The sequence below is a fragment of the Podarcis tiliguerta genome (genome assembly GCF_965153285.1).
Source record: "Podarcis tiliguerta genome assembly, chromosome: Z".
Lineage (NCBI taxonomy): Eukaryota > Metazoa > Chordata > Lepidosauria > Squamata > Lacertidae > Podarcis > Podarcis tiliguerta.
In genome coordinates this window covers 14,611,230-14,626,363 of record NC_139553.1, presented here as the reverse complement: position 1 = coordinate 14,626,363, position 15,134 = coordinate 14,611,230, and the positions used below count along the sequence as shown (strand labels likewise).

At 43.2% G+C, this 15,134-nt stretch overlaps 1 protein-coding gene across 3 annotated transcripts in view; it reads right to left on the bottom strand.

Moving 5' to 3' along the window:
• Positions 1–15,134, bottom strand: part of AK8 (adenylate kinase 8) — a 102,921-nt gene that overhangs the window by 83,882 nt on the left and 3,905 nt on the right. For all 3 annotated transcript variants that reach the window (XR_014507234.1, XM_083423815.1, XM_083423814.1), the window contains exon 2: positions 13,075–13,159. Coding sequence is in view for 2 of the 3 variants with exons in the window: in XM_083423814.1 (XP_083279940.1) it covers positions 13,075–13,159 (85 nt within the window). In the remaining variant the exon portion in view is untranslated. The remainder of the gene's footprint in view (positions 1–13,074; positions 13,160–15,134) is intronic.

Sequence of the window (15,134 nt, the reverse complement as noted above, 5' to 3'; positions counted from 1 at the left end):
CAATTATCCAACCACTACCTGATTCTGCTTCTCTGCACTTCATTCATTTTTCTGATATTAAGATTCAGCTTTGATGATGATGATGATGATAATCTTTATTTCTGTTCACTGCTAATTTACATTCAGATTAGTGCTACAGTTTCTGCTGTGTTTCCTGGGTCCAATTCAAACTCCTAGTATTAATCTTTAAAGTAGCCCTAGGGGTCAGTTTACCTGCAAGTGAGTTCCTATCCAAACTCTAGAATGTACCTTCTGAATGCCGCTGCCAAATGTAGTGAGGTGGATAACTACTAAAGGGGGACGGGGATTGAATGAAGGATGAAGCAGTGCGGGAGAAATTTGATTTGGATTAATTCTCACTTTCTGAAAAAACTCAGACATACAACCTTCCAAGTTTACATTTCTCCTAATTTTTACAGTGCAGTTCTCAAGCCAGGTGGCATGCCAAAAAATGTACATGCCCTGGTAAAGTGTGCACAAAAAGCATACATCTGTGGAAGTCATATATGCATTCTGTTAGGGAAAATTGCTTTGCAGTCATGTATATATGTTCAGTTTCTGTTAATTGATTCTCATGGAAACTTACAGATTCTGGCTTCACACAATTAACTCAAGGCAGTGTCAATTTACTCTTGGCAGAAAGCCAAGGTCTGCTTGACCTAGAAAACTACTTACTCTGATTGGTTAACGACCAGCACTCAACTCTGTTATCTGGGAATGCTAGCACAGTTTGGTGTGGTAGGTGTGTTAGGAGTAGGAGTGCTGTGTATGGTTGAGAGAGAAAGAAAGGATTTATTTTGCTTTGTTTTTATATGCAGAAACTCTGCTGGTTTCTTTTCCTTTTTAATAAATCCTGTAAATAGTTATTCTGAGTCTAGCTGACAAGTCATTTCCACCTCAACTAGCTTCTTCGCTGTGCAGGAAAACTCTGCTACGTTTGGGCTAAAGCCATTAGAGCTATGCCTGACACTTCAAAGTTCCATGAGGTTATGGGTATTGTGCTGCCAGCCTGAGTTGTGGTGGTGTCAGCATCAACGGTGTTGGTTCCAGTAGTTCCAGAAGTTGTGGTTCCTGTTGGTGCAGCAGATGGACACTGGCTGGTTCCTGTTGTGAGCTGGTGACGCAGTGGACACAAGGACAACAGCCGCAGCGTGTGAATGGTTGCTGTGGTTCCTGTTCTCTCTCTCGGTGGTCGTGAGTAGCTGGTTCCCGGTTCCAGGGACATCGCTCTCAAGATGGCCTCACAACCAGTTCAGATGGCTTTTGAGCGTCTGAATGACTCCAATTACTTGCTGTGGTCGGAACGCATGCAGGCAGTGCTGCAGAGGGATCGTCTCTGGCAGGTGGTGAGTAAGTTTCCTGCGAAGCCTGATGATGAAGACCTTGATAAAGATCAAAGAGCAAGGGCCACAATTGTCTTGGGGCTGGAAGATTCCCAGTTGCCGTATGTGAGGGGAATCAAGACAGCTAGAGGTGTGTGGCAAGCACTTAAAGAACTCCATGTGCGTGAGACAGCGGTTTCCAAGCTGTTCATTCGCAAGGCATTGTACAAGGCAATGTTACAGCCTGGGGTTACAATGCAGGAACACCTACACAGTTTACAGTTAAAGTTTACTGCGCTACAGGAAAGAGACTGTGCGTTAGACCAGCAGGAGAAGGTGGCTATTATTTTGAGTTCTCTTCCGGAAAGCTGGGATAATTTAGTTTTGTCTCTAGAAGGTTTACAGGAGCGTGATTTATCAGTCAGCTATGTCACTGGGCGTTTGATTGAAGAATGGCAGAAGAGGCAAGAAAGGTCGTTTGCTGCAGAGGCTTCTACAGGCGGGCGGTTTGGAAGGAGTTCTCATGCCATGCCAGAGGTGACGCAAAAGCAGCATACCGGTGAGGAGTCAGCGTTTGCTGTTAGGCGTTGTTTCCGATGTGGGTCTTTAGCGCATCTAAAACGACAATGTCCGGAGTTGGTCAAGTCTCAGTGGCCGGTGCAGGAGCAGAGACGAGATCAGCAGCAGCAGCAGCAGCGTAAAAAGAAATTCTTCAAACGAAAACAGTCGGCTCAGCTGGTGACTGCAGAGGTCAAGATTGCTGATGAGAAACAAGCTGTCTGGGTGGTCGATTCGGGAGCGTCTCGGCACATCGTAAATTCAGATGAATTGTTTGTTTCCAAGAACTCAGCACAGCGCAGCCAGGTGGCTCTAGCAGACGGAAGTACTTCCGAAGTGATTTCGGGGGGTGCAGTTTTTGTTCCTTGTCTTCGTGAATGCCTGCAAAATGTACTTTGTGTACCTTCATTAAGGAGCAATCTGATGTCTGTAGATTGTTTGCTAAAAGCTGGGTTTAAAGTGTATTTTGAAGGAGACAGTTGCATTATTAAGAAGGCTGGTGAGATTTTAGGCACTGCTAAGTCAGAGGGAGGCTTGTTTTGGCTTAAGGCAGGATCTCAAGTTGCAGCAGTAGTCAGTAAATCTCAGCCTGCAGTGAATAACAAAGCTATACATGACAACTGTGTGCACTTATTGCATAGGAAAATGGGGCATGCTGGCTGGAAAAGTATACTAAAAATGTCTGAATTGGCTGATGGGTGTGATTTAAAGAGTTGTAACAAGTACCTTGATTGTAATGTTTGTAAAAAGGTTAAAACCCACAGAGTCTCTTACCCCAGAAGTGACAGAGTTAGTGAGTCACCGCTACAACTGGTTCACATGGACGTAATTGGTCCATTTCCTGTAAGCAGGGGTGGATCGCGTTTTTCATTAACAATTGTGGATGACGCCACACGTTATTCTTGGGTTTTTCCCATGAAGAATAAGGGTGACGTGTTCACTAAGTTTAAAGGCTGGGTGGCATCTGTAGAAAGATTTCTGTCCACTAAACTCAAAAGGATTCAGACGGACAGAGGTGGCGAATTTATGTCAAATGCTTTTAGAGATTGGTTACAAAAGCGTGGCATTGGGCATAGAAAAACGAACGCTTTTTCCCTAGAGGAGAATGGCGTTGCAGAGCGAAAACATAGATCTTTACAAGATATGATGTTTGCCATGCTTGATGATGCTGATTTGCCCATGTCTTATTGGGGGGAGAGCATGCTCACCGCGTGTTATCTCCAAAATAGGCTCTTTCATCAAACAATAGGTACAACTCCGTACTTTAAATTGTTTCACAAAAAACCCAAAATTGACTATTTGCATGTGTTTGGATCAAAAGCCTGGGTATTAATTCCAAAACAAATGAGAAAGAAGGGAGATCCTAAGACCAAACAGTTAGTGTTTGTGGGTTACCAGGAGCTGGGAAAAGGTTTCCGCTTTGCTGAAGGGACAAATGGCATTGTGATCTCCAGGAATGCCAGTTTTTGTGAACATAGTGGCTGGGAGAGACTACATGCCAATACTGAGGTTTGGTTTGAACCTTCTCAGGAGCTTCATGATTCTGAAGGTAAACATAGAGAATCAGAGTCTGAGGGGGAGGAAAGTTCAGATAAGAGCTCTCAAGAAAGTGGAATTAGCCAGAGACCAGTTGCTAAGCAACAAAAGAGAGGTCGTAGTTCTGAGGAGGAAAGTGGGTCAGAAGAAAAATTTTCTCCCAGAAGATCTAAAAGACAAAACAAAGGAGTGCCTCCGGTGCGTTTTTCTCCGGATACTGCAAATGTGTTTAGTGTAATTGCAGAGCCCAAGAGTTTCCAGGAGGTGTTAAAGTTGCCAAAAGAGGAGGCAGAGCTCTGGAAACAGGCAATGGAGGAAGAGATGTCCTCTCTGAATGAGCACAAGGTCTTTACACCAGTAGCAGCGCCTGAGGGGGCAAAGATTGTAGGCTGCAGGTGGGTGTACAAACTTAAACCTCTGGTGACAGGAAAGTACAAATACAAAGCTCGTTTAGTGGCTCAAGGATACTCACAGAGGCCTGGAAAAGATTATGACGAGACTTTTTCCCCTACTGCTAAGGCAGAAAGTATAAGGCTGATTCTAACGCTTGGAGCAAAGAGAAAACTCCTGTTAAACCATTTTGATATCCAGACTGCATATTTACATGCATCAATATCAGAAGACCTGTATCTAGCCGAACCGCCTGGTTATGAGACAGGTTCCAATAGAGTGTTGAAATTAAACAAAGCTCTATATGGTCTCAAACAGGCTGCAAGATCTTGGAACAAATGTTTCCATGAGGCCTTAGTGTCATTTGGTTTCAAGCAAAGTACAGCTGACAATTGCGTTTATGTACGTGGTACAGGCAGTGATCAAGAGTTTTGTCTGATTTATGTAGATGATGTATTGTATGCTTGCAAAACTGATAAACAAACTAAAAGGTTTGCCAAGCAATTGTCCAGTAAGTTCAAAATGAAAGACTTAGGCCCGGTTAGGACATATCTAGGGTTGGAAGTGTGCTGGGCCCAAGATGGCAGCTGCCTAATTAGTCAGCAGAACAAAGTTAAACAACTACTGACTTCATACGGGATGCAGGATTGCAAAGGGGCAGTGGTGCCTATGGATCCAGGTTTCATAAAAACACTTCATATAGATGAGAGTCCTGAATTTGAACATCCTGATGTATATCATTCTGTAATTGGAAGTTTATTGTATCTAGCACAGTGGTCCAGACCTGATATTAGCTACGCAGTAGGCATATTAAGTAGATTGGTCTCAAAACCCACACTAAATGCCTGGAAAGGGGTAAAACAAGTTCTGAGATACCTCAAACAGACAATTGGCTATATGTTACAATTAAATTCTTCAGAGGATGAAATGTTGAACTGTTACTGTGATAGTGACTGGGGAAATTTGCCAGATAGAAAATCTGTCACAGGACTAGTCATAATGGTCGGTGGAGCTTTAATCAGCTGGCGATCACGCAAGCAAGATATTGTAAGTGTGTCATCAACGGAATCCGAGTACGCCGCATTGAGTGAATTGTGCAACGAGGTGATTTATTTCAAGCATTTGTTAGCAGATTTAAATGTAAATTGTGGAGAACCAGTACAAGTTTACATTGATAATCAGGCTTGTATAACCTTAAGTAAAACAGAGGGTTTCAAATCACGTTCCAAACATATCTCTGTAAAATACCAAAATGTACGTTGCTGTGTACAGGACAATATAATCACATGTACTTATGTATCAAGTGAAGAAAATGTAGCAGATGTATTAACTAAACCATTGGCAAAGATAAAGAACAAGCAAATGTGCAAGAGTTTAGGTTTGCTGGAAAAATAATCTCCTACATAGGTGTTATTTGATGTTAATTGTCCAGCAGAATCTGTGAGGGGGTGTTCAGTTTCTGTTAATTGATTCTCATGGAAACTTACAGATTCTGGCTTCACACAATTAACTCAAGGCAGTGTCAATTTACTCTTGGCAGAAAGCCAAGGTCTGCTTGACCTAGAAAACTACTTACTCTGATTGGTTAACGACCAGCACTCAACTCTGTTATCTGGGAATGCTAGCACAGTTTGGTGTGGTAGGTGTGTTAGGAGTAGGAGTGCTGTGTATGGTTGAGAGAGAAAGAAAGGATTTATTTTGCTTTGTTTTTATATGCAGAAACTCTGCTGGTTTCTTTTCCTTTTTAATAAATCCTGTAAATAGTTATTCTGAGTCTAGCTGACAAGTCATTTCCACCTCAACTAGCTTCTTCGCTGTGCAGGAAAACTCTGCTACGTTTGGGCTAAAGCCATTAGAGCTATGCCTGACACTTCAAAGTTCCATGAATATATTGGTGGACTTTGCATACAAAAATGTTAATATTAGAAGAAATTTGCACAAAACACTGATGAATTTCCACAAAGAGTTTTAAAACAGAACACCACAAACTGATGTGGAACTGTAACTAGTGAACCTAAAAACAGAAAACTGAAAAACTGAGAGAAGCCACAATTTACAGATTTGCCCAACCCTGCCTGAATGTAGAATACCATCCCTATAAGGGCTTCCTAACACTAACTGCACTCTTTCCGGCACAAGACCAAGACTCTTTTACTCTCCCAGGCTTTTAAAAAACTTTCAGTGTTTCTTAATTCTTTGAACCCACCCTAATTTCAGACTAATATATTTTATATTGTTTTAATTCCGTTATAGGTTGCTTACCTTTTAACCATTATATATTTTTAGCGTTCTGCGATTTTAAAAAAATAAATAAATTGTAAGCCACCTTGAGTCCTGGTTCTGTGGGGGGAAGGCAGAATACTAATAAATAATAATTAGTCATAATAACTCTTATTGGGCCTACAAGTAAAATCTGAGACTATGTGCTTCAACACTGCCCCCCGCCTTCCGCATACCCAAAAGGAATTCACCAACATAAAAACAAAACAAAAAAACCTCTGCCGCACCAAATTCAGGTACCTAGGGGTTCAAATAACTAGAAACCTCAACAAACTACAGTCATACCTCGGGTTGAATGTGCTTCAGGTTGAGCACTTTCGGGTTGCTGCGGAGCGCGTTACTTCCAGGTTTCGCAGCTCGCGCATGCACAAATGCTCAAAATGACGTCACGCACATGCGTGGAAGTAGCAAAACGCGACACGCGCAGACGCATCTTACGTTCTGTTCAGGATGCGAATGGGGCTCCGGAACGGATCCCGTTCGCATCCCGAGGTACCACTGTATACCTCCACAATTACAAGCCCCTGTTCAGGCTGCCTCACACTTTGGAACTCCCTGCTGCCTGACATAACTACTCTTTTTGGTGCCTGCTAAAATATTTTTGTTTAGAGAAGCCTACCCAGACATGTTTATGTATGTTTAACCTGTTTTTTAGTTTATAAGTGATTTTATTTATTATTCTGGCCTACACAGGAGAGGTGTAGCTCGCAGAGTGCAGGACTGAAGACTCACTCTGATTGGCTGCAGGTCCAGCTAGCCAGAAGGTGGGTGGAGACAGAACTTTGTGACTGGAAAAAGAATAGCAGTTGATAGTCTGGGTTCCTGGCGTTTCAACTGGATAGTATAGCCCATGGGTAGGCAAACTAAGGCCTGGGGGCCAGATCCAACCCAATTGCCTTCTAAATCCGGTCCGCGGACGGTCTGGGAATCAGCATGTTTTTACGTGAGTAGAAGGTGCCCTTTTATTTAAAATGCATCTCTGGGTAATTTGTGGGGCATAGGAATTCATTCATTTCCCCCCCCCCCCCCGCAAAAAAATATAGTCCGCCCCCCCACCCACAAGGTCTGAGGGACAGTGGACCGGCCCCTGCTGAAAAAGTTTGCTGACCCCTGGTATAGCCTCTGAACTGTGTGCAATTTGCCCTGAGAATAATATCTACAGCCAGAGAAGGAAGTCTCTGAGCTGGGTGTTAGATTAAAATTAAGTGGCTGGTGTCTTTTAAGAATATATAGACTAATGAGAACCAGGAAGCTCAATTTGAGAAAGAAGAAGTGGAGTTGTGAGGAAACACTCTACTTGGGTCTCAAGTTCAGTAAAAAGGGGACAGACCTTCTGATGAGAGGAGTAATCCCAAACCAGTTAGGAGGGGAGTGTGTGCTGATCCCCTGGGCTAGTATACCAAAAGAGGAGCCTCAGGGGTGAGATTTGTAAAAGGTTGGAGAAACTGACAGACAATGTCATATTTTCAGTACCCTAGTTTTATGACCTAAACTGAAACAGCCCTGCAATTAGTTTAAGGAACCAAAGCATAGCTGTCAACTTTTCCCTTTTCTTGCGAGGAATCCTATGCGGAATAAGGGAATTTCCCTTTAAAAAAGGGAAACATTGACAGCTATGAACCAAAGTGAAAATAATCTGTGCATTTACCATCTTGTTTAGAAGCCTGTGACATCCACTGTGATATCAATTGATCGTTCGATAATAGATAAGATACCGGTAACTGTTTCTTGAAATAATTCTGCCCCCTGATACATCTTCTCTTTTACCTATTTTGCTGTAAAATAAAATATTTTACCTTTTTAACTTCCCTAAGTCTCCAAGTGCCATTTTCTTTAAAAATCAAAAATACCCAGTAGGAAGAGGGGACACGTATCCTATGTTTTAACCTGTTTTTAGTTTATTGCTGATTTTATTTATTTAATGTTTAAATAGTTGTTTTTACTAATGGTTTTATTGTTTTGTTATTTGTAAGCTGCTTTGAGGGGTTTTTTTAACAGCAATGTATATATTTAAGAAATAAAAATAAATTTTGATTGGTTTGTATCCAACTAAATTCACTCAGAGAGGACCCACTGAAATTAACAGACCCAAGTTAGTTATACCCATTCATTTTAATGGGTCTACTTGGAGGAAGACACTGGATGCAACCCCATCGTCCTTGGGTTTTTCTGAGTGATTGTTCAGCTGCAACTGAAGCTGGACGACATTGAGGAGTTCGACGGCGCCCGCAAGGAACTTGAGAGTCTTAGGAAGCGCAAGGAGGTGGACGTGGTGGGAGCCAGGGATGGTGAAGGTACGCTGGGACTCTCAACACTGATCATAAGAGCCGGGAGCAGATGATACATGACCAGATTAACTACAAAACCCAGCCCAAACCAAACAACCGTTCATCTCAGTTTGGGAAGTTTGAGTTCTAGAGCCCAAAGGGTGGACAGTGGCAGTGCCTGGTACCTGTGAGCTTCGAAAGAAAGCAGGAATTTGTTTCAAGAGCCCGACAGGCTCTGTTTAGAAATAGCAGAAGAAACTAAGCTTCTCTCCTCTGGGTTTTAAATGGAATTCCTCTTTCAAGCAGAGCAAGTCTTGCTTTCCCTACTTTATGGTTTCTTTTGTGCAACCTTGCTAGGCTGCTGTGCTTAAAGAATATTTGTTTTTAACTTTGCATGCTTCATTGTATAAACATAGATGGACATTCTAAGCTACTGTACTTAATAAAAGATTTTTTATTTTTTTAAAAAAGTTTCTCAAGGCCTCTTGTCGTTTGGAGCTATCAATTACCAGCACCTTTGTGTATAACGTTGTCGCGCCCGCCCCTACCCCGACGCCACACTACTTAAAGGAGTACTTTAGAACCAATTATTAATTAAAAGCTTTTCTGCCTTCACACCTGGGAAAAATACAATCTCTTTTTCTTTTCCTTCCACATCTCTGTTTGAATTTTTCTCTGGGGCGAAAGCTGCCTTGGAAGGAGAGATCATGAAAATTCATAGCTTTCCTGATGACTTTAATAAGGTAATGCTTCTCCCTCTCTTCAGTCAGTACCTTCTTCTGTGATCAAGAAATTTGTTTAAAACACACACACATTTACACACAAAGAAACCAAGATTGCTAGAGATTCCTCCTCTGTTATTCTTTCTTTTTTTCTCAACAGCTCTTTTTAGCATTGTTCCTTCCATTATTTAATAAGAATACTCTGAACTTGAGCAGACAGCAGTGCTTCATTTAAACCAAAGACAATCTCTTTTACTAGAAACTCAAAATCAAGAGCTTTTTGCTTTGTTTTCAAATCCCACGCTGAAAAATAAAAGGAACAAACTGTAGCTTGGTCATTTAGGATGTTCAGCTCAAGAATTTAAAAAGACAGGGCCAGCTAAGTGGCTCCACTAACAAGAGCCCCTATAAGAACTTTTGCTAGCACAGTGGGGCTTTCCTCCATCCCTGAACACACCCCTACACCCCAAATTGGCTCAGGGGGGTTGGGAGACACTCCAGAACAGTGCACAGGGGAGGAGAGGGAAGATCATTCTATCAGACAAGCAGGATGTTGGAGCAATCTCCTTAGCACTATGTTGAATTTCTCCCCCAAAAAGCTGCCTTATACTGCATCACTCACTGGTCTACGTAGTGCAACATCATCTAAACTGACTAACAGTGGATCCCCAGGGTTTCAAACAAAAGACATTTGTGGAATGCTCTCCCCAGAGAGGCTTTCATTGCATGAGCAGGAAACCGTCCCCTCCCCTGCCCCTTCCAAAATCTTCTCTGATCACTCCCCTGACCATCCAGAGCAGATTGGAGGAGTGAAAGGGGTCACATTTCACCAGCAGCATTGGAAGCCCTGGTGGCACCTGGGGCAGGTGCATGCACACCCCACTACACCATGGGAGCGGGGCATGCCATGGGGTGGGCTGAGGGCCAGAGCGATTATGCCCTAAATCAAAATAGCCATCATTATCATCAGTTGAATCATGCCCTTGCTTCAGCAGCCAAAAGGTTTACATAAAAACTTTTCTATGGTGTACTTAAAAACAAAACAAAAAAAACCTCTCTTAAACAGATCAGAATGGGCGCAAGCTACATTCAGAAACCGCTCCTGGATGCAATTTTTTTTTCCTCCCCTCGCTCACCAACCCGAAATATTTAGCTTCAAATTCACCTTGATATGAATCCCAACCCTAAACCATAAAGAGCCCCAGACTTCTGTAGTGACAGAGATTTTATTGATGTGACACAACAGAACGTCTGGTGTGTGTGTGTGTGTTTTAAAAAAGCAACAACCCAGAGTAAACCGTTACAGAAACATCAAAGCAACATGACACCATTCTCGCCTTGACAGCTCATGTGGAATGAAAAATTAGAGTGCCGTTGTGCATAGCCAAATCTAATCCGCCTAAGGGTGAACAGTTTGTAAATCAAATAATTTTGATTGAGGGTACACGGCTCTTCATTGTGGCAGGAACGCAGGCTGTTCGATTCGTCAGCCTACCTTACACACAAACACACACTCATGTTAAGAAGCCCACTTGCAGCTTCCCCAACTGCGAAGCTGTTGAGCTGTGGAAGTCATTAGCTGTGGCAAGTAAGTAAGTAATTTAAAAATAAAAATAAATGGCAGGCAAAAGCTGCCAGAGCTGAGAAGCCAAATTTTCACTTGACAAAAGGAGTAATTAGCAAGCTTAATGACATCAGGAAGTTATCAGACGGAGGCACAGAGAGTATAAATAATGGATACACAAGAACTCCTGCCATTCCCAGGAAAGGCATCTTGATGGGTTTTTTTTAAAAAGGGATCTGTTAATACGCTTTTCTCTTTGGCTTTCCACAGGAAAAGAAACTTGAAGCATCTTACAAACCCTAGAAATTAGCACATGGTGGGCTACGGGTTGGAACATAAGGAGGCAGTGATTTCTGTCCTGTCCTGTACTTGCCACAATCAACACTGTTTACATTCTGCTACAGTTTGGCTCCTGCTAAATCCTGTTTGTCTCACTATATTATGTCTGAAACTAACACAATTATTTACATAATTAATTTCTATGCATTTCAATGGAAAGGAAACATAAAAATAATGCAGCAAATCACATTTTTGCAGACTCAAAAAAGAAAAAAAAGAAAAAAGACCATAGTGAATTCCGCTCATATTCACTGGCATGATTTCTGCAGCTAACATCAGACCAACATGTACACTGTGTACAAGGCTAGCCTTGTTTTCAAAGTTGCCATTTCAGGTTTCAGGACAGGGGAGCTATGAGATTACAATAGTGGGACACAATTTCCAGCAAGGATCAAATAACTTGTCTTAGAGATATATAGATAGATACATATATATTCAAGTTCAAAACTGATGGCTATTTTATGAGTATTTAATGTGGGGTCTCCTAATATCTAGGTCTGGGTTTCCAGAACTTAGGTCACAAATTGTTTTTGGACTACTACTCCCATCACCCCAAACTAGCAGGCTCAGTGGTTAGGGATGATCCGAACTATAATCCAAAAACAGCTGGAGACAGCTGGAAAACCCTGATCTAGGAAGGCTTTTCAATCAGGTTGAATGGGGTGCTGCCAGCCCCCACCTGCCTGCCTGCCTTACTCACAACCAATCCAGGGAGTGGTGGCCCTGGCTGTCAGCTTTCTCCTCTTCCTAGGTTTCAGCGTAGCCATTGTAGAACTCAGCAGGGAGGAGGATGGGGACAAAACTGTAATTAGTTACCCTCCCCCATTGGCTCTAACGCCACCTGCTGCCTTGGACTCCCAGCCTTCTGCCCTTTCAGTCAAAATAGGCATCAGCCACCACCGTACCTAGATGCCCCTGGAAAATAATTGTTAGGTCTGAAAGGCATAGCCCTCTTGGTATGCCATCCCTAATCAATTTCATCTCAATCGTGCAGATGATGGTTAGGTCCTACTTGTGTGCTTCCCACTGACACCTGGTTGACAGGATGTGGGACTAAATGAACCATTGGCTTGATCCAGCAGGCTCACATTATGTTGTGTTGTGTTGTGTTGTGTTGGTGTTATGTGTTAGAGTTATGTTACCTATGGTTTCCATGCAAAGTGGCAGGGGCGTAGGAAGGGGTTTGTGCAGGGGTGTGGTCCACCCTGGGTATCATCCTTGAGGGGGGTGACAAAATGGCACACCTCAGGGGGTGGCACTTATCGTGGGGCCTGGCCTGCAGCGCGCCCGAGCCAAGTGTCTCTCCTGGGAGTGACGCGGTGGCTCGGGGCCCCGTGCTGCCTGAAATGGCAGTGTGAGGCTTGCGTATGCCAGGTGGACTCCATGGGCAGCTTGCCACACTGCCCCTCTGGGCAGATCGCCCCGGAGCCCCCATGCACAGATTGTCATGGCACCTCCATGCGCAGATCGCCCTGCCCCCACCACTCCGGGTGTCAGGGCAGTTAGCTACGCCCCTGCAAAATGGTACTGTTGGGTACTGATTAGGGCTGGTCAGCCAAATCTCTACATGAAGCAACACCTTGAAACTAAGCCATCACTTTCCCTTTCATCACTGAAATATGGCCTTACCAGCAGATCCCATCACCCTGGGGCTGAGCCAAGCATAGAGGAAGTAGGGAACTAAAAGCTGAGATAGGCGCCCCTGTTATTTTGGTTTCCCACTTGTGCATCTATGCTTTGCTCAGTCATGGGGTGATGGGATCTGCTGGAAGGGCCATACTGGAGGAAGAGAAATTGGGGGGGGGGAGGGGAAGACTGCTTGCACTTTGGGAGGAGGCCAGAATATATAGTTGGTGGCTGATCAGCTGTCTTGATGTCCTGCGTCCTAGAGAAACTGATCAAACGTTCTGGTGGCTGCCATAAAGGGATGAAATGTGTAGGAAGAGGGTAGGCAATAAAACAAAAAAAATGGTGGGAAAGACAGGCTTGAGGTCAACAACTTGTAGGGCAGGAGCTGCCTCTCATAGGCTGGATTCAGCTCAGGAGCTGCTAGTTGCCCAATTCCCCAACTAAAATGATTTATTCCCTTTACTCACCATCATAGTTGTCTTGTTTTAATTGTTTTATCAGGAAGTCTAAAGGCTCTTCCGGTTTATGGATAAGCAAACCTTGAAGCATTTCCTTTAAAAACAAAATTAAAAGAAATATTATTACAGTGGTACCTCGGGTTAAGAACTTAATTCGTTCTGGAGATCTGTTCTTAACCTGAAACTGTTCTTAACCTGAAGCACCACTTTAGCTAATGGGGCCTCCTGCTGCCGCCATGCTGCCGGAGCACAATTTCTGTTCTCATCCTGAAGCAAAGTTCTTAACCCGAGGCATTGTTTCTGGGTTAGTGGAGTCTGTAACCTGAAGCGTCTGTAACCTGAAGTGTATGTAACCTGAAGTACCACTGTACTACTATTATTATTACTGTTACTGTCTGCATACACTCCATAAATTTGAAGTGCATGACTTTCCCTGCCCAGGAATTTTTGGAACTGAAGTTTGTTAAAGGTGCTGGGATTTGTAGCTCTGTGAGGGATAAATTGCAGTTTCCAGGATTCTTGGAGGGAGGTGTGTGCTTAAATGCTAATGGTGAGTATGCAGTCATTATTACTACTGGTATTTATTAGACACTAAACATTTCTTACACAAAAGTCTCCAAGTAACTTTCAGAGTTTAAACATAAAACGTATTATAAGATTAAAACATTCCTTTAAAAAGGAACACATATAAGTCACAAGAGAACCTACTCCTCCAAACAGCTGTGGTATATAGAAAATCCATCTCTCTCTCCAGGCTCTCTGTACAGTTGAGCGGAGATCTAGATTGTTTGTTCCTGGCAGTGGGTCATCAGGGCAGATTAGGTGCTGCTTTACCACCCACCTCACTATCCAGCAGTCTCCCTTCATGAACTGACAAAGGTGGTCTCAAAAGCAGTGTTGACAGGGCTTTTTTTCCAGCTGGAACTGAATGGTATACAACGTTATCATTATAAGAGAGCAAGGGGGGCATTCGTGGTTCGTTCCGGCACCTCTTTTTCTATGACTGATGACTCCCAATCTTTTGGCTCTAGAAGACTTCAACATTCTTGCCCAAGGCTATTAAATTGGGGGTGGAGGTTCAGGGCTTCAGGGCTGCTGTTCCAATATGTCATTGGCCCATCCACACTCTGGATCTGGTTTTCTTGACTGGGCATGAAAAGGGTGGATTGGATTTAGATAGTAAGTGCCTGCCCCTTATTCATTCTCATCACCAAGGCTATACCTGCAACTGTGGCTGATAGCCAGCAGAGGCCACTGTGGCCTTGCCAAATTAGCCACAACTCTGCAGGTCACCCTGCTGCTGCCTCTGCTCGGATTCAGTTGCCTGAAGAAGGAAGGAACAAAAGGGGGAACAGTAGGGTTGTCATATTTCAAACAGTGAAAATCCAGACGGAAAAGCTGTTGAGCTTTTTTTGGCAAATTTGTTGGCAAAGACGGCACTGCAAGCATATCATCTAATGTCATTATCCTTCGGTTTAAGGCTGCATTCTCTCCACATTCACCCACAGTCACTTTAACGTCCCTCTCTTGGAAGTTGCTTACAATTTCAAAACAAAATGAAGAGAGTAAGGCAGTTGGGTGCGGAGCTGCTTTTTTTTTTTTTTTTGCATTTTATTTTCTACTATTAAAACCACCAGGTTGCCAATAAAATCAGGATCATTGGTTATCATCCCCAGAGATCTAGCCTGTAAACTTTGAAAGGAAGAGAGAATAAATGGGGAACTTCTGGCCTTCCAGATGTTACTGGACTCTCTCCCACCATTCCTTACTATCAGCCATGCTGATTGGGGCTGATGGGAGTTGGAGTGCAATAATGTATGGAGGGTTGACAGTTTCTCTGCCCTGATCTAATAATAATAATAATTTATTATTTATACTCCGCCTATCTGGCTGAGTTTCCCCAGCCACTCGTGAGAGAATGACTCTTCTAAATGAAGGGCTTCTTCCATCTATTGTGTGCTACTTCTTCAATCAGGAATGGGGACCCGTAGCTTTCCAAATATTGTCAGACTACAACTCCTATCATCCCTGAGCATCAGCCATATTGAGTGGGATTGATGGGAACTGGA